The sequence below is a fragment of the Periplaneta americana genome, chromosome 7 (assembly GCF_040183065.1).
Source record: "Periplaneta americana isolate PAMFEO1 chromosome 7, P.americana_PAMFEO1_priV1, whole genome shotgun sequence".
NCBI lineage: Eukaryota > Metazoa > Arthropoda > Insecta > Blattodea > Blattidae > Periplaneta > Periplaneta americana.
In genome coordinates, this window is record NC_091123.1 from 86,065,692 (window position 1) to 86,088,735 (window position 23,044).

At 38.0% G+C, this 23,044-nt stretch overlaps 1 protein-coding gene across 4 annotated transcripts in view; it reads right to left on the reverse strand.

Annotated features, from left to right (window-relative positions):
- Positions 1-23,044, reverse strand: part of LOC138703254 (uncharacterized) — a 187,261-nt gene that overhangs the window by 27,403 nt on the left and 136,814 nt on the right. For all 4 annotated transcript variants that reach the window (XM_069830986.1, XM_069830988.1, XM_069830985.1 and 1 more), the window contains exon 2: positions 13,779-14,080. In XM_069830986.1, coding sequence (XP_069687087.1) covers positions 13,779-14,080 — 302 coding nt within the window. The remainder of the gene's footprint in view (positions 1-13,778; positions 14,081-23,044) is intronic.

Consider the following 23,044-nt stretch of genomic DNA (forward strand, 5'->3'; position numbering starts at 1 on the left):
TGTGCACACACTCTCTATTCGCCTTGGAGGGGAACGCGACAGGGCTATACAATACCTGCAGCAGCTTTTGTTTCAGTAACACAGTTTCAGTACGAGTGCCGATTTGGCTGTTCTGTGAATGAGTTATGATAAATAAAGTGAGGAGTTCACAGATAACGAAGAAGAGAAATTACGAATCATATAACATAATTATTATAATGTTTTCCTCAGCCGACAATAATAATAATTTTAAAATGAAAGGCTTTCATCAGCCTATGTCGAGGTAATAGTGTTGTGAGGTGACAATTTAGATCAGATTAGTAAAGTTCTCAAAATATGATATTGCCAGCGCTTATTTCATAATCAGTACTCTCAAGGGAAAAGTATTTGACAATGGCGTTGTTTTGGAGTCTGTACTAACATAGCCATCAAAGGTTAGACGACTTACGACTTTCATTTCATAAACTGGTAAGTGATCAGAATATAGTGAGGAATATATGTGAGGCTCTTGAGGTTGTAAGGAGAGAAGAAAACAACTATTTGCAAGGCGGAAAAATTTTCTGGAAAAATATATAATGGCAAATTTTCCATCTCACGTCACAATATTAATTCAATATACTGATATTAATAAATCTTTAAATCTGACATAAAGAGAATATCGTCGCTTCACAGGTTGTGAACTATACTTTTAATTTCTTTGAGTAACGCTCCCAACTTTTCGATACTTGCACTCAAGTTTTCAAATAAACTATATGTGAATTTAAATTCTAAGGTTAATTTATATTTATTAATATCAATATTAATTTATATTGACACACAGCAAAGAAAGAATTTCAGTGTAAAAACTTCACAATGTCCTACTGCATGTAATTAATTGGGAGTATAATATTTTCTTCAACATTTGTGTACCAGTGGTCACAGTAAATAATAATGCTCGACGAACAATGAAAGAGTAGGGTCTATTACTTTAAAATAATTAGTACCTACTACGTAAAATAAAATGCTTGTTCGTTTCTAGTTGTTTCGAAATTACTGCATTTTTTCCTTCAAATACTGTATAAACATCATATTAATAAATTATGCGTTACAAACCACTACTTTGTGAAGTATAACTGAGTAAGCCTAAAGTTTCTTGTATTACAATTGTCAAATATAGACACTGATAATAACTGTGTTTTTTTTCGTTCTGCTAACTATGTTTATAATGTCCAAATGTCTATTTAATCCAACCTTGGAAGCGTAGAATAGATTATTGTACACTCCTCCAGCTAAGAAAGGGTAAGAGCAACGCTTGATTGATGCAACCTGCACAGACCGGCGATCCGCGCACATAACTGCACATTAGAGTCTGATTTCTGACATGCCTGCTTTGTATTTTTCTGCATACATGCCACATGGGCTCTGTTGGCAGTTGGACAGTAAGGAAATAATTGCACCGTGTAGCCCTATGCATAGGAATCTATTACACAACGATGGAGAAATTAACATTATCACCCACATTCAAGGGTTAGACTCTTTGAGTCTCTATGCCAGCAGTGACCAAAACTCGAACTGCAGTGATTACGTGCGACAGACAGCCTATGAAGTAAGGAGACGGAGGAAAGGTAGTTGGCATGAAAACTGGTGGTTCCTGTACTAACATCTTGATCAATCCCGCGGATAAAACTCTAAAGCTTTGCTGTATCAGTAATGTCACTGCTGTCTTCAAGAGCCAGTGAATAATATACGATTTTTCTTACTTCTTTTTTTTAACCTTCCTCTCGAATATAATCAGAAATTTTCTAAATTCTTCTCTCGATACTTGGTCGAGAAATTCGTAGTTTTTCAAAATTAAAAAAAAAAACTTCTTATGGGCAAGTTCTTTAAGCTATTTTAATCATTATTCATTACTCTTTTGAGAATTCTGTTATATTAAAAGGCTTTAGAGCACGAGCTATTTCAAACCCCATTAGGTAGCTGACTTCCTTACATTTATTTATGTATCTTTCTCTTCCGTCGCCCTCGGTAACGTAGATGGTATAGCGCTGGCCTTCTATGCTCGAAGTTGCGGGTTCGATCCCGGCCGAGGTCGATGGCATTTAAGTATGTTTAAATGCGACAGGCTCATATCAGTAGATTTACTGGCATGTAAAAGAACTCCTGCTGGACAAAAAATTCCGGCACACCAGCGACGCTGATATAACCTCTGCAGTTGCGAGCGTCGTTAAATAAACGATAATTTAATTTTTTTTTTCTTTCTCTTCCTGGCTATGATTTAAGACATATCAATTCCTGGCGTTTAACAGTTCGTTGGCACATAGTATTGAATCAGTTTTTCTACAATATTATTATTATTATTATTATTATTATTATTATTATTATTATTATTATTATTATTAAATGAATAACTAATAAATAGTTACCCTCATCTAAAGATTAACAAAATTAGAATTGACATAAAACCTAATAATTTTATCCTTCTAAGGAGAAAATCTAAAAATATCAATATTCATGCACGTACAGAAGAATTATAGAAACACATACTTAGTGGTCAGTAATAATAATAATAATAATAATAATAATAATAATAATATGCAAAGTAAACATATTACATTTTGTCCGACAGAACAACAAAGAAATTCTCCTTCTCATTCTTTACGAAACCACCTCTTACTGCTTGTAAGGACAGTTTGTAGAGCGACATGATACCGCCGCTGCTTGCCTTCAGTACGTGAATGAAACACACAGCAATGTACAGGAAACTCCTCGTACCCGTTTGAATGTCTGTGAATACACGATGTAAACATGACACCCGCTTTGGTCACCGCTGCTCTATGCTGCCAACATAGTGAGTATTATAGGCCAATGCTAGGTATTGACATGCAACGGGATTGCTTATTACGTGCAACATCGCAAGGCAACAGACATACACACCCCGTTCCTAAACTTATCATTTGTGGTGCGACTCGAACCAGGATCCCTGAATTTGTAGCTAAAAATATTGCCTCTTAACAAACAACGAGGACAAAGGGTAACGATTCAAGAAGAGAAGATAATGGAAATGGTACCTAGTCAAACTCAAGGAACTGAAACAGTGCTGTTAAGATAGGAGCATTACATACGAAGTCATATGACAGCGATGTAGATAATTAGTGGGGGTGATTAGAAGTCTAAAAATGTTAAGTTACATGAATTCGGTGATATATGATGCATTGTTCTTTTTTACAAAGTGCCTACGAAATTAAACTATAGTAACATTAAAACGACATTGAAGAATCTAGGCAATAACATCAAGACATGTGACTCTATGTTTGGAAAGAATGTATTTACATTTTTCTGTCAGAATGATATGACAGAAGTAAAGAATAAAAAAACAAATCCTAATTAACGTCATGATGGGAAACATGCAAATGGTATTTAGCTGTCTATTTCTCACCAAAAGAACAGAGGTTCAAATTCTGTCAAATCTTGTGAGGTTTTGTTGAAAAGACTGTGAAATCATTTTCATCCAGGTATTTCGGTGCCTCTAGAAACCTTGTAATAATTTATTTTCTTCATATTCTGTGACACTACCTGAACATATTGTATTGGTAATGTTTTTCTTACTAATGGCGCGTGTGGTACTTGATTGTTCGTCATCCATCCATATGAAGTCAGTTGTGTAGACCAATTTACTGACAGAGTCGTTACCCACAATGCGTCATAGGAGGATGATCTATGCTACACCCGCGATGAGATGATGATTTCTTGGGATGCCATAGGACAGCGATATAATCCCATTATATAACATGCTGTGCTTCAATTTCGTTCCAGCAACAGCACGCGTTCAACCCTTACATCTCCTATCTGAATCTTACACTAGACGTGATAGGGGAGTACAAATACAGGCTCTTTCATAAGTAACAAATCTATCAAAAAGTTAACTATTTTGGATAATTTTTTGAAATGATGTTCATCCTCACGAGAAAGAACTCTTCCCGGTGCCGTACAGTCGATTTGGAAATAAATACCCCCTCCCCTCGCCTCCAGAGCTATTAAACTAAAGAATGGTTAGTGTTTTAAACCTTATTAAAACACATAAATATAAAAACAATTTCAATTGTTGACAAATTATGGTGTACAGTTTTCAAAATGTCTTCCATTCTGCTGAATGCACAAATGTAAATGACGTATTAACTCTTCATGGACTCTGGTGAGCATGTCAGGCGTAACCATTTGTATCGTGTGTTCAATTCGTTCGACTAATTCAGGAATGGTGCGTGACTTAGTCGCATAGACACGATCCTTGATGAAAAAGAAGTCCAGGGGAGTCAAATAAGGTGATCGCGGAGGCCAACGGATTGGGTCTGTGCGACCGATCCACCTGCCTGGAAACACGTCGTCTACGGAATAAACGCTTAATTTGAACGACTCTGTTTCCAATTTCAAACCAGGCAGACATTTTTCTCTTCTGCAATAACGTTAAGCGGCTGCGTGGCATTTTATCATTCCAGTCTATCATATCAATGTGTATAGGCATGACAGTGTGCAATTATCCTTGGCGTATAGAAGGCCATGCTCTAGGTCACTTTTAAGTCCTTGGCGTATAGAAGGCCATGCTCCAGATAATTTTAAGTTGGCATCAAATGCATATTACACATAGATACGTAGCTTCCTCTGGCGTCGGGAGGAGGGGGTATTTGTTTCCAAATCGACTGTACGGCACCGAGAAGGGTTCTTGCTCGTGAGGGTGAAGATCATTTCAAAAAATTATCCAAAATAGTTGATTTTTCGATAGATTCGTTACTTATGAAAGACTGTACATTGCCTCACTCGACCTCATGCTAAACAGCAAAGAGCATGGAAGTCATCACAATACAGTATTCTCAATTACTTCAATTTGTTTCTGAAATGTTATCAATGTTCGGCAGCACATATAGTGTGAACACTTTTTCTTTCATGAAACTTAAGGGGACACTCAACTATATTTTGGAACTTTTTTCCTATTTGACCAATCTTTTTCAAATTTGGAGAAAGAGTTTAATATACACATGGAAAGTAACATGCAACATCTCAGCTCATTAGATCCAATACTTTTCAAAATAAAAAATATTTCAATTTTTAATCAATCATTAATTGAAATATCACTTTTAATTATCATTTTTTATTTTTTGGCTTTGTGCATTTGACTGTAACTTCTCAATGAATAGAGGAAGAATTCTGCGTATTTAGTTCTATCACGTAAATTAGTGTAGAAATTTAATTTTTCATTTCTATGACACTTTTTTTCCAATTTTTAAGTTGGTGTCCCCTTAACAAATCTAGGCATCGTTTACTTTCAGGTTTAAGGATTGCAACTGATAACCTGATATTATTTGATATAAAGAATGTTATATCTAAAAATAAACATCAAATGTCTGCAGCAGATTCTTCAAGTGAGAAAATTGAACTCTTGTAATTTAAGGAAATATGTTTCGACATTATACACACTAAAATTGCAATAAGTGAGCAATGAAATAAAAGCTTAGAAAATAATTACCTTTTTGTATTTCGTTTTGTTTGTACGAGTATATGTATTGACGTACCAGTATTTGTATATTTCTAGCGATGCTTTGTGAGACAGTAAGAAATAAAGTAGGCCTACATGCTGTTTTCTCTTAGGACTGAGGAAAATATACTAGGCTATATTATTTAACGTGAAATACTGTTATTTTATAAGTAATAGCCATTAAATTATAATTATATAAGTTATTTAAAATATGACCGGCCTCATGGGCTAGTGGTCAGAGCTTCTGGCTACAATTCATGACGTCCGGGTTCGATTCCCAGTTAAAACACAGAAATTTTTCCTTAAAGGGGAATGTTCCTGTGTTCATCCATGGTCTGGAAATTAGGTTAGGCTTAGATTTACGATCGCTCCTGGCACTTCATAATCATCCTATCATAATATCATCGAGGCAGCGTAACTCCGACTTCCAAGCGCCTCAACCTCAGAAGTGGGTTACAAATAAGCCATTGCCAGGAGAGACCAGAAATGTCAAATTACAACCTGGTGGCATTAGGAAATAAAAAAAAAATATGACAAATATTTCAATTTTTTAAATAATGTCTGTTCGGCACTAGACCCTGGACTCATTTCACTGACATTATCACCTTCATCTCACACAGATAACCATAGCAGTTGATAAAGCGTCGTAAAATAACTCACTAAAAATAATAATAATGTTTGTGTTTTATTCCTTGGTCTTTTAAATAAGTTATTACATGAATTGATTACAATGTATTTACTGCTGATGTATTATTGTACAGTACATGACGTATCTCAGGCACTTATCACATAAACTGTCTCATTTGTATGATTGTGATTTTCTCTACATCTACAATCCCTAACAGGCTTGCGAGAGCCTAAACTGTAATACTACTGCTGATTATGTAGCCTACTACGTAACTTCGAATATTGTACTGTACACACAGGCAACATTATTTACGTACGTCATATTCATCGCATTCATTTCGTTAAGACACTTTGTGTGTTCACTGTAAATATTGTGACACTTAAATTTGTGTATTCACTGTGAAAAAGTCCTTGGGTTTCAATTCGTACTGTTTAACAATATTATATCTATATTCACTTTGCTTACTCTGAGCTGGGAGCTCGATTTTGAAAGGAACTGGCTGGCCAGCATTTCGAGGAATGAATCCATGCATTTTGGCTCACATTGGCCCATTGCGATGATTGTTCCAGTCCCATACGCGATCTGGATGAGATTCGTGAATCCGATGCTGACAGGTGGGCCATTACACCTCAGCCCTAACAGAATCAGGTTCCGTCTTCAGGTGAGTACCTGATAAGCCGCAGGACCTGAAGCATCAAGCCAAATTCCTACATCAGGATCTCGGAAAGTCGTGCTACCCCAAGACTTTACCTGAGCCTAGTTTTAACTATTGTCGTCTTCTGCAACGTCTGCTTTGTGAACATAATAAATTCCTTCATGACCTGGCCGGCATAGAACCCGGGCCGCTGGATGAAAGACCAGTGCGTTAGTACTAAGCTATAGACGCGACTTGGAAGGACATGACTGTGAACGATGGTGAAGAAAGCAGTGCTAGGGGAAGAATTTACTGGCGTCTCAATAAGTTAATCAAACCTGTACTAACCCACTTCAAGAAATCATTGTATGTTTCAAGAAATGTACCCTTTAACTTGTCTCGTCTTGATGAACATTTTCACGAACACTAGGCATTAATAAACAGTAACATGTAAAGAGTACAGTTGTGGCAATAAAAACGGACCAACCCTTGTGGCTGATTTCAGAGCCTTGTTCACTCCAGAGCACGATAGACTGGTAACTAAGACTTTCGCGGTTCGAATCCTGCCTGGGAAGGAAACTTTTTTTTTGTTCCTTATTCAAATTTACTCGCAATACTTTTCGATTGCTGGTAAAATTCATGTTCTGGGAATAATAAATTAATTAAGTAGTAAAATATCTAAAATTACGGAAACAGTAACAGAACAGGCTCAATACAGTGGAATTACTTAAATTTACCTATTACTCAGAATTAGCACAGTAGGTCTACTGATATTGCAATCGGCAAGTCAATTTTGACAGTCATTTGTTTTGCATTGCGACAATCAATTCTGCTTTTGTCAATAGCAACAGTCTTCTATCTTTGGTTTTGCTTTTTGGAAAAAAGTTTTTACAAACGAAGAAGCATTCAATATGCTGAAGATACTTGGAGAATGTAGTCGAAACTGCAGAGAAGCCGCGCGACCATCACTCTTACAATGTTTTCCAATATTTTGCAAATCATGTGAGCACAATCGGTCTGGTGCAGCCGAAACACAAAAGTGATCTATCAGACGACCTATGAGGGATGAGAAAGCTGCTGACGTCCTCGCTGCGGTGGTGGTTAATCCTCACGATTCCACAAGAAGGGCTGTCCCCGAATCAGAATTGCACCATGGTAAAGTGTGGAGTACTCTCAATGATAATTACTTCTATCCGTACCATGTCAATGTTCATTAAGATCTTCGGAAAAATAACCTTCAAATCGCGTTACTTCTGCAACTGGTTCGTGAACAAAAACGGCGGTTTCCAGCGCAGCATTCTGTGGACTAACGAGGCCGCTTTCAAAAGTAATGAGGAGGTGAACATTCACAATGCCCACTACTGGTCTGCAGTTAATCCACACTGGCCACGTCAAGTGGATAACCAGCATGTGTGGAACCTCAACACCTGGTATTGCCTCTTCGATTACCATATCATAGAACCATATATATATATATTTAGGAACACTAAATGGTGCAACGTAAGCAAACTTCCTCGACATCATGTATCAATTGCTCGGTGATGTTCCTCTCGCTGTAAGGATAACAATGTGGCGTCAACAAGATGGCTGTCCAGCTCACTTTACACTCATGGCTCGACAACTTGCTGATCAGTTATTCCCCTAACGGTGAATTGGACGAGGAGAACCGGTAGCTTGGCCGCCTCAATCTCCTGATTTATCTCCAAATGACTTCTTTTTGTGAGGTCGAATTAAATAAATCGTCTACCACTTCTACCAGGTGCGTCCAACAAGGGAAGACATAAAAGAAAGAATTAGAGTAATCTATGGGTCTTTCAGCAAACTCAGGACGTAAGAAAAGAGTCACAGCGTAGTTTGGCACAGGGTAGTGGACATTTTGATCTCTTATGAAGAGTATTATGTGAGAATGAGTTTTTCTAATATGACAACAACTGAAATACCGTATTTAAAATCTTTTTTCTGGTTTGATTGTGTATAAAGGATACGTTAGAAAAACAAGTTTTAGTGAAAGTTGTTTCTTTAAGTCCTAGCAAAAATACCTTACACGACCTAGATTCTCACTTGAAAATCCAAAATTGATCACAGTTACTCTACTTTTTATTTGTCCCGGAAAATGGAAGTACCACCAATCGATTTTTTACATAGGTTTACCAACGATTTTTTTTCTCGCGAACATCCAGTGTCATGTAGTCCGAGAAAAAGAGGGTGATATGAGTGCTCAAAACACCCTGTGTATCTGAAAGTGATCTCACACATTTCAAGACTTATTTTTATGAAAATAAATACATATAGGCTAATTATATACACAGTGAAACTTTCACTATATGAGTGGAACTTCTGTAGTTTTATACAAGTTCTTTAAAAATCTGCTTTGAATAATACAATATGACCCACAATAAAGTATACCGAAGTTTGATTACGTTGCACTCGCAGCTCAGTGAGAAAAAAATATTGGAGGCATTGTTAATTGTTACTTCAGTTGTTTAAAGAAGACTGTGAAAGAAACAATTAAAATGGTTCTCAGTATCCAAGAAAAAGAATTCCTCGTAGAGCGTTATTTGCATTCATACGCAGTTGGTCGAAGTGACGAAGCTAGTGTGAGAGAAAGCGGCGTGTGAACTTGTGAAGAGAAGGTTCATAAAGATCCACAATCAAAGCGAACAGTATTACTCTTGGTGAGTAAATTTAGGCGAACTGGCTCAATTTTATATCTACGCAAAGGAAGAAGTGAGAGGAGAAAAACAGCTACAGACAATGCACATGGGTATGGTGTTTGACAAAGTTGTGAATTCTCCTAAGAAAAGCCAGCGACGAATCCCCAAAGAATTAAATCTCAAGGGAACGTCAGTTCAACGAATGATCCATGAATTGGATGCATTTTCGTTCTGCATACAAGTTAACCACCGTCTGCAAGCACTTGATTTAAATCAAATGCGGTTCACCGTTGTGGCTGAGGGGTTAGCGAGTCTAACTCCGAACCCAGCGGTCCCGGGTTCCATTCCCAGTCAGGAAGAGTTGCCTGGGTGAGGTTTTCTCGGGGTTTTTTCCCTCACTCCTATGGATCAATATTAGGTTCTGGTTTTTCAGATCACTCTACAGGCGGTCTCCGTGGAATGGAGCTAAACGACGTTGGATGGCTTCTGCAACAAGTACCCGAGGCGGACCTACTCGGGGGAGGAGTTTCGCCTCGGACCGACAGGGGGGCCTTGGGGGAAGTTGCCGAAGCAGGAATGGTATATGGATTTCTGTTGGCTGTAGGGACCGGTTGTTAGGGAGTCATGTGGTTGGGTTGGTGCTCGTAGGGGATATATGGCACGCAACTCATTCCATATCGAGGGTTAGCGCAATAGATCTCAACAGGTCGCAGTGCTGGGCCATCCGTGCCCCCTCATTTAAATTCCATTCCAAAATACCATTAAATCAAATGCGTCTTGTCTTGTGCTCGGATTCTTGAAAATGTGTAGACTATCAAAATGAAGATTTTCTTTTCTACATCTGGTTTTCGGATGAATGTCATGTTTTTTTAGTAGGTTATTTTACGGCGCTTTATCAACATCTTAGGTTATTTAGCGTCTGAATGAGATGAAGGTGATAATGCCGGTGAAATGAGTCCGGGGTCCAACACCGAAAGTTACCTAGCATTTGCTCATATCGGGTTGAGGGAAAACCCCGGAAAAACCTCAACCAGGTAACTTGCCCCGACCGGGAATCGAACCCGGGCCACCTGGTTTCGCGGCTAGACGTGCTAACAGTTACTCCACAGGTGTGGACCTGAATGTCATGTTACGTTGGATGGATACATTAACAAGCAAAGGACACGTTTTCTTGGATTCGTGGGACCAACCGAGTGTGTTACATGTTGTCATTACAGCGACAAAGTCACAATTTGGTGTGGTCTCATTGGGCCTTACTTCATTGAATATGAACATGGAAATCGTTTAACTGGAAATCAGGAAAGGTATCGCAAAATGATTATTCAACCCTTTGTTCAAGATTTAAGAATATTTTGTGACAGTAGACATTTTCCTTTCCGTTCGCAGTGCAGCGCTTGCAACAAGATGGTGCTACCCCACACACTGCAAGAAAGTCACTAGAACTGCACCAGCAGTTTCCACGACGGGTGATTTCAAGGAACACAGGATACCCCTTTTCTGCAAATTCCCCTGACCTTATCCCACCTAAAGCGTACCTGTGGTGTATCCTGAAAGTGCGTGTGTACAGAGATCCGATACCCACAAACAATATTGAGCTGCAACAAAACATCAGATATACTGTATGTCCTTCACTCTATAAGAACAGTGACAATAAAAAAATGTTCAGTAATCTTCACGGGCGTATCGAAACATATCTAAGGAATAATGGAGAAATTTTGCAACATCTATACCAGGGATGCAGAATTGGAGACGAGAGGGGTGGAAGCATGGGGAAAGAGTTTGTCCCTCCGTCCACAAGACGGAGCCTTCAATGACGTGTTTGTGGAGTTTGGCAAGGACACTGAATACACATCTCTTCTTCCCCTACCCTACAATACGTGAGGGTTGAAGGGAAGGGATGAGTTACGTGTTCCAGCTTATGACGTCTGCCTCAATTGTAACACAGTTTTGCATTCCTGATCTGTAGTCATTACTGCTTGATGCTGTATGTTTCTCAATTAAATTTCATGTCCTTTAGTTTCGATATACTTTATTCTGGGTCATACTGTATTATCTATATTTATGAACAGGAGTGAGAATTATTATTACACCTTATGTGAACACAGCTCATTGTTGCGATTATGCTCCCGGGTCGGTTAATGGCTACGCAAACAAGCACATAATCGTGAATAAGATTCACAAAATCCTTACGTCGTTAAAAACATTAAAAATAAATACTCATGCTCAAAGTGAATGTCTGATGTGCTCTTTGACGTCACAGTATCATTAGGATTAGACCCTTTTCTTTACTGAAGGTACAATTATTACAAGTGTCACAGACTTTGTCATGCTGCAATAATATGCAATCCTAGTAATTACGAACCTAGTAACTGTATTCCAAGTCGAAACTCCATCATACTTTAGGATACTTTCCATGGAAAATATTTTGGTAGAGAAGACCCATTATATGACCTTCACCACAGCCGGAACCAACTCTAATGAATTTTTCATCTGTAAATAGTTATGTAAAGGATCAAGTATAGCTACACACTGTCACATCTCTACGATATTTCAAAGATCGCATAATCTCATCCATAGACCAAAGTATTCAGTCTCAATGTGTAATAATCTTTCGCGCATTCGATTGACGGACGGAAGAGGAGAGTGTGTGCTGAAGTTCATTAAAACGAACCACATTTCATGAACTGTTGTTTCATGTATTCAAATTGTATACATCTATATTGTCCATGTACACGTACACTACATACGAGTTTCATAAAAGTAAGATGTAGCCTATTTTAGGGCCGTGTTGATAGACATTCTTAGCGCGGGCTTCCGGTGGATAATCAGCGAACTAACGTTTTTCGTATTCATAAACCAGTGTTAGCGATATGATATGATATGATATGAATCCTGTACAAGTAACCAGTCGATAGCCGGGGCTAGTTTAGCACGCTCGTAGCGCGGGCTAGCGAAATGTCTATGAATAGCACCATAATACTTTAATTACTATAGTTATCAGGTTATTTGAAAGACAAAACACCTGAATATGAAGTTTATTAGAGATATTGCATTAATCTATGCCTCTATGGTGTCGACTCGTCCCGTTTCTCCTGGGATAGTCTCTTCTTTTTTGGCAAAAATGTCCAACTGTCCCAAAAGTCTTTTGGGGACGCTCAATTATTTTACGATGATGCCTTGCTAATGTATTTTACGGTACATAATGTTTTATAAGAAAGAAGTACGCACAAACGTCCAATTATTTTGGTATGAGTTATTTCTCTTTATTATATTCCACCAGTGACTTCGTTCTATTCACACATTTACTAAAGTGATATTTTGGACACGGTTCGTTGCACAGTTTGCACACGCATTCGGGGGAAGGTTCGTGGTTACATAATGTCTTGGCATATGGTGTACTGTGCAATTATAGACATTGATCTAGGAAGCGCCATTTGTAATACCACAGTGCATTTTTCAGTTATATATAGATTCTGACAACGTTCGTTTCCGTTCTTCAGGTTGCATCGCGGTTAAAGTGTTGATCTGCAAGTCGAAAGGTCGCGAGTTAGATTCCTGACGGGGTCATGAATTTTCTCCATTGATCTAATTCTTCCTTCCGCACTATGGCCACAGTCTAGTATATACAGTCGCGAAGCTCAATACGTAGTAAATATGCAAACATTAGATAGTTGCTCACCACTAGGATCGCTAATATCGCCTCATTACAGGCAATGCAAAATAGTACTGTCACAGTCTATTGTTTCTAGCACCCTCAAAACTCAAGCTTCGTGACTGTATAAAGCTATAGTAGACTGTGCTATGGCCCAGGAGTTTATTCAGGCTATGGCAGGGGCATTTTCCTTGAAGTAAAGCGGCAATCACGTAGAACTAACATACCTACGACTACTAATGCCGGTCGCGTCTGTGAGTTGGCGCTAGCAGGCTGGTATTTTGTCCGTGTTCGATCCCCGACCTGATCATGAGGAAATTTGTGGCAACCAAAGTAGATGTTGCAGGAGGATTTTCTCTGGGTACTTTCCTTTCCTTTTCTTTTTCAATTGAAACAACACTCTCCACGTTATTCGTAAGATATAGAGTGAGGTAATGTTTGCTTCTGCGTCTCAAGTCACACAAGTAATCATACCGCGGCGCCGAGCCGAGATCGCTAATGACGGCCATTTCCACCGCACCTTCCCTCTCCCCTCACGTAACTGGTCCAACCGGTTTACATATCGTTAACAAGCTCCAGCCAATTGTACATAAATTTATTGACGTTGCCTTTATAGTTTCCGTGCAATGAGCGTTAAAAATTTTGCACCTTTGGGACATCCGAAACTCCATACGTGCCGCCTCACCTGCGGACATAGTTCTGCGTCAAGAACTTCGTGTACCAACCTGGCACCACGTGGTGGACACCCTGTTGTCGAGAAGACGCATGTCTGACATGCCGACGGGGTACATCTGCTCGCCGTAGACGTGGAAGCGCATGTAGAGGGGCACGGCCACGAGCAGGCCGGGCAGCAGCACGCTGAGCACGCAGAGTCGCATCGCGCGCAACGGGCCCTTCAGACTGCTGCTCCGCTCCCGCGTCACCTTCACACTCTGCCGCCGCAGCTGCAGGTTTTGGTAGTCGGGCGGCGGACCCTGCAGCAGGATCTCCTGCTGGGGGTCCATAGCGGCCGATGTCGACGGAGCTTCTGCAATCACAACCCGAGCATTGAAACTAGCGAAGACATACATACATACATACATACATACATACATACATACATACATACACATACATACATACATACATACATACATACATACATACATACATACATACATACATACATACACACACACACTGCTTACCGACAACAAGAATTAAAAGCAATTATTTGGGTTTATGTGACTCTGAAATGTGAAGGTTATGAGGTCTCTTGTATTTCCTTATAGACCTACGCATATACCTTACTCGAAGGATTATCTGTTATCTGTATAATTGATCTGGAACTTTTAATTTTCTTTTAATCAACTCATAATTTGTAATATTGTTACGGAGTATTTATCAATTTCCCACTTAGTGGAACTTGGTGATTTTAAAAGTTTTTTTATGCTGTAGCAAAGATAATATTTAATGTCTATTTTAAATGATTAGTAAATATTTTCAGTACAATTTAGGTAGTGATTTCAGAGTCCCATAATTAATTAATTCTTAAGACATGATTCTGTACTTATAAATGACTTTTTGACTTGACTTGTGTTACAAGTACTTACTTACAAATGACTTTTAAGGAACCCGGAGGTTCATTGCCGCCCTCACATAAGCCCGCCATCGGTCCCTATCCTGTGCAAGATTAATCCAGTCTCTATCATCATATCCCACCTCCCTCAAATCCATTTTAATATTATCCTCCCATCTACGTCTCGACGTCTCGAAAGGTTTTTTCCTTCCGGCCTCCCAACTAACCCACTATATGCATTATTGGATTCGTCCATACGTGCTAGGCCTATATGCCCTGCCCATCTCAAACGTCTGGATTTAATGTTCCTAATTATGTCAGGTGAAGAATACAATGTGTGGAGTTCTGTGTTATGTAACTTTCTCCGTTCTCCTGTAACTTCATCCCTCTTAGCCCCAAATATTTTCCTAAGAACCTTATTCTCAAACACCCTTAATCTCTGTTCCTCTCTCAAGTGAGAGTCCAAGTTTCACAACCATACAGAACAACCAGTAATATAACTGTTTTATACATTTTAACTTTCAGATTTTTTGAGAGCAGACTAAATGACAAAAGCTTCTCAACCGAATAATAACAGGCATTTCCCATATTTATTCTGCGTTTAATTTCCTCCCGAATGTAATTTATATTTGTTGCTGTTGCTCCAAGGCATTTGAATTTTTCCACCTCTTCGAAGAATACGGTTTATTTAATTACTGTATGTAAGAATGTTTTTAGTTCCTAGACGTTCTTTTAATCTTGGATTGGAATAAGTTCGTTCATACTCCAAGTAAATTTGTGACTGCAATACTCGTACCTATAAGAGCCACACAGAATCCTGACCATAACGTATTTTTCCCTAAGAAGAGCAAAAGTGGTCAGTCACTGTGTTATTATTATTATTGGATCATATTGTATGGGGTTTCATTTTTGTTTATGGATATAGTACAAGTGTTTAATTGATTTCGACCGTGGTTACGAGGTGAGTGATTGAACAGCTCTTCAAGTAATACAGTCACTCTGTTACCTAATGACAGCTAGACAGCAATCCATCATTATAATTATAAAGTAATATAGTCAGACAAGTAGTACAAATCTTCTTACGAAACATAGTGAAACGTTTCTTTACGGGCATCTCTTTAAAGCGGACTCCTTTTTTTAACGGACTATGTCATAAAGTCCACAGGCAAATGAATAGGAAATTCCAACGGACACTCTACAAGACGAATGCAGCCAAAAGTTTTTATTTCCGTTGAACATACAGTAATCTACTTACCCGTTATCGACACTTAATTCATAACGAATACACGTAATGTCAAAGTTGAACAGCATAAAGTTAAAATTTGCGTTATTCTGTTTGCACTTTACTCCTCAGAAGATTTAGAAAAGAGAACATTCTAACCCTTTCACTCGCGCATAAGATTGTTCAGGGCTATTAAGTTAAAGATGGTTTTGTATTCTGTTTCAATAGGGTTACAGCTGTTGTCCAAGTCATATCCATAAATTAAAATGAAAAGAAACAAATCCTTGGTTTGGAGATGTTCTCTTGTTTCTTGTTCGGTAGTACGCTGTTTTTTAATGTTGGGACCTTTTATTATTACATAATAATTTTGAATAGTTCACTGAATGACATACTGTAAGTAGAATTCAATAACTTCAGTTTTCTTAGAGACATCAGGTTTATCATTAGGATTGGTGCATGCAAGACATTGCTTTTAGGTTAGAAATAGTCGGTATGTTGTTCTCACAACATGTACAAGCAAAGTCGGGTAAGTGGTTATGGGATGAGGTGAGATTCTTATTAGCACGAAGTCCAAAGGTCGCGTTGTCTGACTTTTTTTACTATGCTCTGATTAGCCTAGGCTGGTTTGTCACAGTACTGTTAAACTGGATTGTTCATGTTCCCTTCCCCTCGTTATCAATAGTAAATCTGTCAATCAACTTTTAGATTCAGGATCGGAAACCGCTAGCTTTAGACTTGTTATGAATATTTGCTAATTTCAACTCTTTGTCTTATTTTACAAATCGCGGATTCAGACTTTCAAGTAACAGCGGTGCGGTCTTATTACTTGACCTATGATATTCTTCAATTTCCCAGTTCACTTTCTTCATGAAAATACTTCATTATATTTATGATTATTTTACGGCCTCGTTCTGAATAGTAATGTAATACTAAAAAGTGAAAATTACAAACTACTATTGGGAGCTGAAATTTTTGCTAGCGGGAGATGAAGTGGTAAGGAGTTACGTATCAGCCCAGATCACATATAGATTGCTCATTCCTATGTTAAAATCTGTTGCACTTTGAAGAGAACAACCGCCAGGATCGCCACCCGTCCGCCGTAAACGAACACGAGATGGCAGTACAGTCGCTAATGCAATTCAAATGGGACTCCTTATGTAACAACTAGATGGGAGCATAGTAAACCTGACAAAAGTTGTTACTGTCAAAGCCTATAACGCCGAGCAATCTGGGTATATATGATGTAGGGTATCAGTCACAGCTGCAGGAAGAGACAAAAATTTGATTCAAGGTCCCATGATCACTATAGGCCAACCAAGTTCCGATTACCGACGGAAGGATTCCGAACTACTGAGCTTGTTGTATGTTTCCTGTTTGTAGGATAGCGTCCTCGTCTCCATTCTCCAGTCGGTAATAAGAAATTGATGGGCCTACACGCTACTATCCTGTTAACTTACAGTGGCAGCGAGCTTGTCACTACTCGTCAATAACCGTCAGAATGCGACTAATATTTATCTGAAGGTTAATAACAGGTATATTTTGATTCACTGTCAGGACATGGGCAGCGCTTAATGCTTTCCTTATATCGTAATCCTTCCTCAGTTTCCTTATTTCACGCATGTTTTGTTAACGTGGTCGCACAGTATGTGAAGGCAATGCAATAGCTGTAATGCATATGTACAACTAATAGCACTGGCGTAGTTCAGGAATAAGGAGCTGGACTTGTGACCAGAGGCTGCGCTAGGGTGTGGGTTGTAATCCGCTTGAGCTGGTTACATGGTTGGATTTATTCCGAGATTTTTACTAATGTCAGGTAATTTCATAGCGAATATTATGTCTCAAGTAACCAAAATATCATTTTTTTGAGTTAGTGCTATATCAAATACTGTTACTGCCGGCTCAAGGTCACGTACAAACGTACAAAAGAACAAACCACGCACAAGTCACTGGACTGAAAACTGTGAACTGAAGCATTGGTAATTCTGGCTGTCCCAGCTGACTTTAGCTGAGGAGAATGGTCCAGGATTAGAGTAAGCACACGTAGCAAATGCAGTGCATTGCTTGACTTTGAACCGCCAGTTCGAAATACACAGATAATAGGTTATTTAGCGTCGATGGAATTAGTGCCAGTAAGATGAAGGCGAGGATTCGCCATATATTACCAGACATTCGCCTTACAGTTAGGAAAACCTCGGAAAAATCCAATCAGTTAGTAAGCCCAAGCAGAAATCGAACCCACGCCCGAGCGCAATTCCGTAACAGCAGGCAAGCGCCTCTGCCGTCTGATCTAAACCGGTGGCTAATACCATCTTGATATATTAAATTCCACCGATGTGGCGCTAGAAAATCTCGAAGTTGATGCAGCGTAGCTAAAGAACCGATTAAAACAGTAGACGAGGTGATCACTGGTATTTACTGAGTTTTGAGGTGAAGGACTACACGAACGCGGAACTGGCAGACGTCCATTTAATTTGCTGTTAAACGGGTTACAGAGTTGAGCAGCTTTATCGACAACGGTTCTGAACAGGCGCCATCGTCTCCCTAAATAGACGGAAGAGTTAGTTATTCATGTCTAGAAGATAGGGTTATGGAGCTGGAATGACGGTTAGCATTAGCAGTAGGGTTAGGAAGTTATGCGCAAAAAATTAATTTCTACACGTAAAATTCGTAATTTATGTCATAACTGTAAATAGTATAATAAATTCGAAACTTGCTGTAATACATTAAATAAACACAGTATTCAATTGTTACTCGACTTCCCAGACGGTGGTTCATTCGAGCTCTTCATAGGCCTATTAAGTCTTCATTTCTCCTATTCTTTGAAGCGATACGCGGTCATCACATAGTGCTTTCTTATGCTTAGCCACTCGCAGCAACGATACAGATTCCAGAGTTAACTAGTCATCAAACGGCTGGATAGCTAATGCGCAAAATAATCGAAAATTATAGTCAAAAATTTTGTTTCGATACCGCAAAAAGAACATTTACAATTCCGCACAATTCGTCTGATAATGTAATATCTAATTTATTCTAACCCATTCTGTACTGGTGAAGATGGCGCTAATGAATGTGTGTTCGATGTTCGGTGTAGATGGCGCTGAACAGGAACGGGGGTTCGATGTCTCCATAACCACATTTAAAAGGAAGTGTTGCTGTTGGTAGGAAGTGCTGGCTGTGATAGGAAGTGAATTTAAAGTGAAATGTCATTTATAAGAACGGTCACAAATCGTGGCGTGGAATGCATTGTTAAGGACAATTTGAAATATAGAAAACAACGTAAAATGAGTAAGGGAAATATTTCATGAAGATACACGGAAAAGAAATGTACCGCAATTTTACAGACTAATGCAGAAGTTAGTGAAATAGTATATATGAGACTTGTATGGTCATGAAAAAAAAAGCACTAGAGCTATTGAATCAAATATTTTGCGGGCAAATTGTAAAAGAAAAGCGTGTGAAGAAATTACTTTACGACCTAGTAAAATAATAAGAACAGAATTATCGAGGTCCGATACTATTAATATTCAGAGAATGGAGACGGACAAACTTCGATAAGCATTATACAGAGCCCGGAGGAAACAGATGCCCACTCACCATCGCAATGTAAGTGAGGCATTAAAACCGTTAAACAGTTAAAATATTTTAACAATTCGAAGCGAAAGGTTCTGTTTTATAGACTCGAACATAAGGCAGTAATTTTTACTTGCGAGCGAAATTTGCAGTTTCTGTGTAGTAATGTGCATGATATATTAGTGGATGGAACATTCTACGTTTCACCAAAACACTTTCAACAGGTTTATACTATACATACATGTACTACATTGGGGTACGTCCAAGTTGTTTTTTGTTTACTGTTATCGAAAACTGGATCAGCTTACGAATGCATGTGGAAACGTAGTGTGTAGTGATGATTTTAATCCTGAAACCATCATTTTAGATTTTGAAGTTGCTGCTCATAATGCAGTCAAAAAGTGTTTCCTAACATACCATTAAAAGCTGCAGTTTTCATTTACGCCAGACGCGGTATAGGAAGATACTCGATCTGGGATTTCGCTCTGAATATACCAATCCTAATTCCGAAGTAGGAAAATTCCTGAAATATATGTTTGGTTTAAAATATGTACCTCCATGCACTATAGGGGATGCGTTTGTTGAGTTGCTTAGCATTGCTCCTAATCACAATGAGTTAACGAGATTCCTAGACTATGTACTTGGAAACTATGTAAGTGAAAATGCTAAATTCTCTCCTAAATTGTGGGCCAGTGTACCAACAGATGAAATCAGAGCAACAAATGGGACGGAATCGTTCCATCGTCATTTGAAACGACAAGTTTACAAACCTCATTCCTCTAGCTATCCATGAATTTACGGAAGTGTTAAAGCAACTGCAGAGTGAAACGTATCTTTCTTTGAACACAGCGCGTTATAACAGAAAAACAAACAGACGTGACCAAGATAATCATCGTGTTGCTACTGAACTATGGAGGAAATATCAAAGTGATGAATTATCATTACTAGAATACGTTTAAAACATTGCACTTCGGTTTCAGCCCATATCTTACTGTAGACAAACGGCATACCAGGACAATCACTGGACATTGTGCTTAAAAGGTAAGTTGTGCATGTATTCATTTTATTTAAGGATCTATTAATTTAGGGGCTTGAAATATTTTGTGCATTTGCAATCCGTCGTTTTGCGGGAAAGAAAGTATGGAATTTTGCGGATTAGCAGTGCCCATTTGCGTAAAAGCAAGCCGCCGCATCAAACTCAGACTGCCGACGGTTTTCATCATGTCCATTTTGTCATCGTGTTTTCCACAGTTTCCACAGGCATCTTTTGTCTTTGCAGTAGAATTCCGGTTATTCGTCACTCTATTATCCGATCGGTGGATTATCCAACTCTCTTTCGCTTTTTTTTCTACTGCAGAAAAATTGTAAAATACTGTACATTATATTATTACGTATTTTTACTAGAGATAGTTATCACAACGTTTTATCGTTACATAGTGTGTAATAGGAATGCCGTCGTTGCCGGCAATAGAACAAAAATTGTTACATGTGGGAGGGGTTGTTTTTCCCAGCTTGTAAAATAATCACTACCTGCTTTGAAAGAAATTACTCAAATAACTTCCACACAATTGCAAACCCGTGCACCATTCAGTCTTGTCATACTTTATCATTGAAATTATGAATATACACTGCAATCCTACAAATAGTTAGTATATATTTTCTCGTTTTGTCTGAAAATGTCTTCTTTCTTCCTCATTTATGTTTAATTCCCTTTGTGCGTATGTGTGTATATATGTAATTTTCCTCAGTGTTGTATAGTTATAATTTACATTTGAATTTGTAATTTGTAATATTGGTTCACTTACCACTTGCATATTCATTGAGTGTAAATGCTAAGTCTCATATTATTTTGTAATTATTATTTAGTATGTTTGCATTATTTTACTCAACTTGTGCTTGTATGACTACATTAATTTTTTAGTGTTCTTTAAATATTAGTCTGTAATCATTAGCTTGTATTACTGAAAATTGTATCAGCTTCTTTTGTTTCTGACTAACTGGAAGAGAAGGCCTGATGGCCTTAACTTCGCCAGATTATTATTATTATTATTATTATTATTATTATTATTATTATTATTATTATTATTATTATTATTATTCGAGTGGCCGTTCTGTATAATTTCTATGCAAAATGTTTTCCACGTGTATCAAAAGAAAATCTATGCTAAATATAAAAAAAGTGCAAATCATTTAGAGGTTTGGGAATGAAGAAACTGTGGCTCATCTCGTATCAGAATATGAGACTGCCGTTACAACTGTAAGCAGTTTAATAAAAGACGAAGTTAAAGTATATAATTTACCGGTATGTAAACGTACAAAACGAGGCCTCTACTATTTCTATCATTCCCACAACAACCATTACAAGGAGTTTCTTTGAACCTTAAAAACCCGTGTTAAACACAAGACTGTAGAGAAAATTAAGAAACTGTAAGAATTATGTGCTTAATTTATGAAAATCTTTTATCTACGGATTATCCGATGTTTTCAATTAACCTTTCAGTCCACCCCCTTCATTACCACTGATAATAAAGGTTCTACTGTATATGCCGAACCTCTTATATCATTGTGGTAATGGATAATGTCTTTGTCTGTAAAATCGACTTCGTTTATTTTCCTTTAACCCCTTACCAAAGAAGTCGTCCTGTTTACAGAGAAAAGGGAAAACACAAAATTTGAAAACTCTCTGTGAACACTTTCCCGGAGATGCCACCTTTTAACTTTTACTACAAGTTATAGATTGTTCGTGATCATATTGCGATAGGATAGTCTAGAAATTTTAAAAGAACGGAATGACATCATCAACTTCCGTTCACAGCATAATTTCGAAGCCTTTGGTAAGAGTTTATAAACAGTGATTTTTAAGTTAGTAAGATCCTGTATTAAAAATAAAAGTTGAAGATGAAATCGTATGCAAGGAGACCTTTGCGTAGCAAGTATGACAAACTTGGTTTTATTCCCACAAAATTTTAAAATAAAAACTGCGCAAAATGTAACTACAGGGACATCATTTTATTTTTACTAACATTTTTAATATTAACCTGGCTATACCTTTGGATTAATGATTGAGACCCGGAAACACCGTTTGCTACCTCCTTCACGACTGGAGTTCGATGATACTGGCGTAAAATACAAACAAATCACTTTACTAGGTACAGGAGGGAAGAAAAGTAGTTCATCCATTTACGTAAAGTAGGAAATATCGCGATTTTGAGTGTGATAATTTTCATCAGGTTTTGTTTAATCAAAATACAGTACAGTATTAACAATAAGTGTTTTTACTCACGAACCGTGTTATCCATGCGAACGTATTCATTATGCAGTGTGTATTATACTGTCTACAGCACATTAGCGTACGATATAGAGAATGAAGTTAAAATGAAAAATAAACATAATATGGATATTTAAACACTTTTTGAAAATAGTGACCGTTCATTTCGATACAGGCTTCAGTTCTTTTGTGCCTATTATTACACTATAGACTATCGCATCTAATTCCAATTACCAGTTTCGTCCTTCATACGTAGTAACTCATGTTGAAATAATTCTGTACCTACTCTATAAAAGAGTACGTTACGTACTGTAAATTCAGTCTTCATTTCTGCCCGACCTGCACAGATAAAATTACTCAGACATGCTATCTA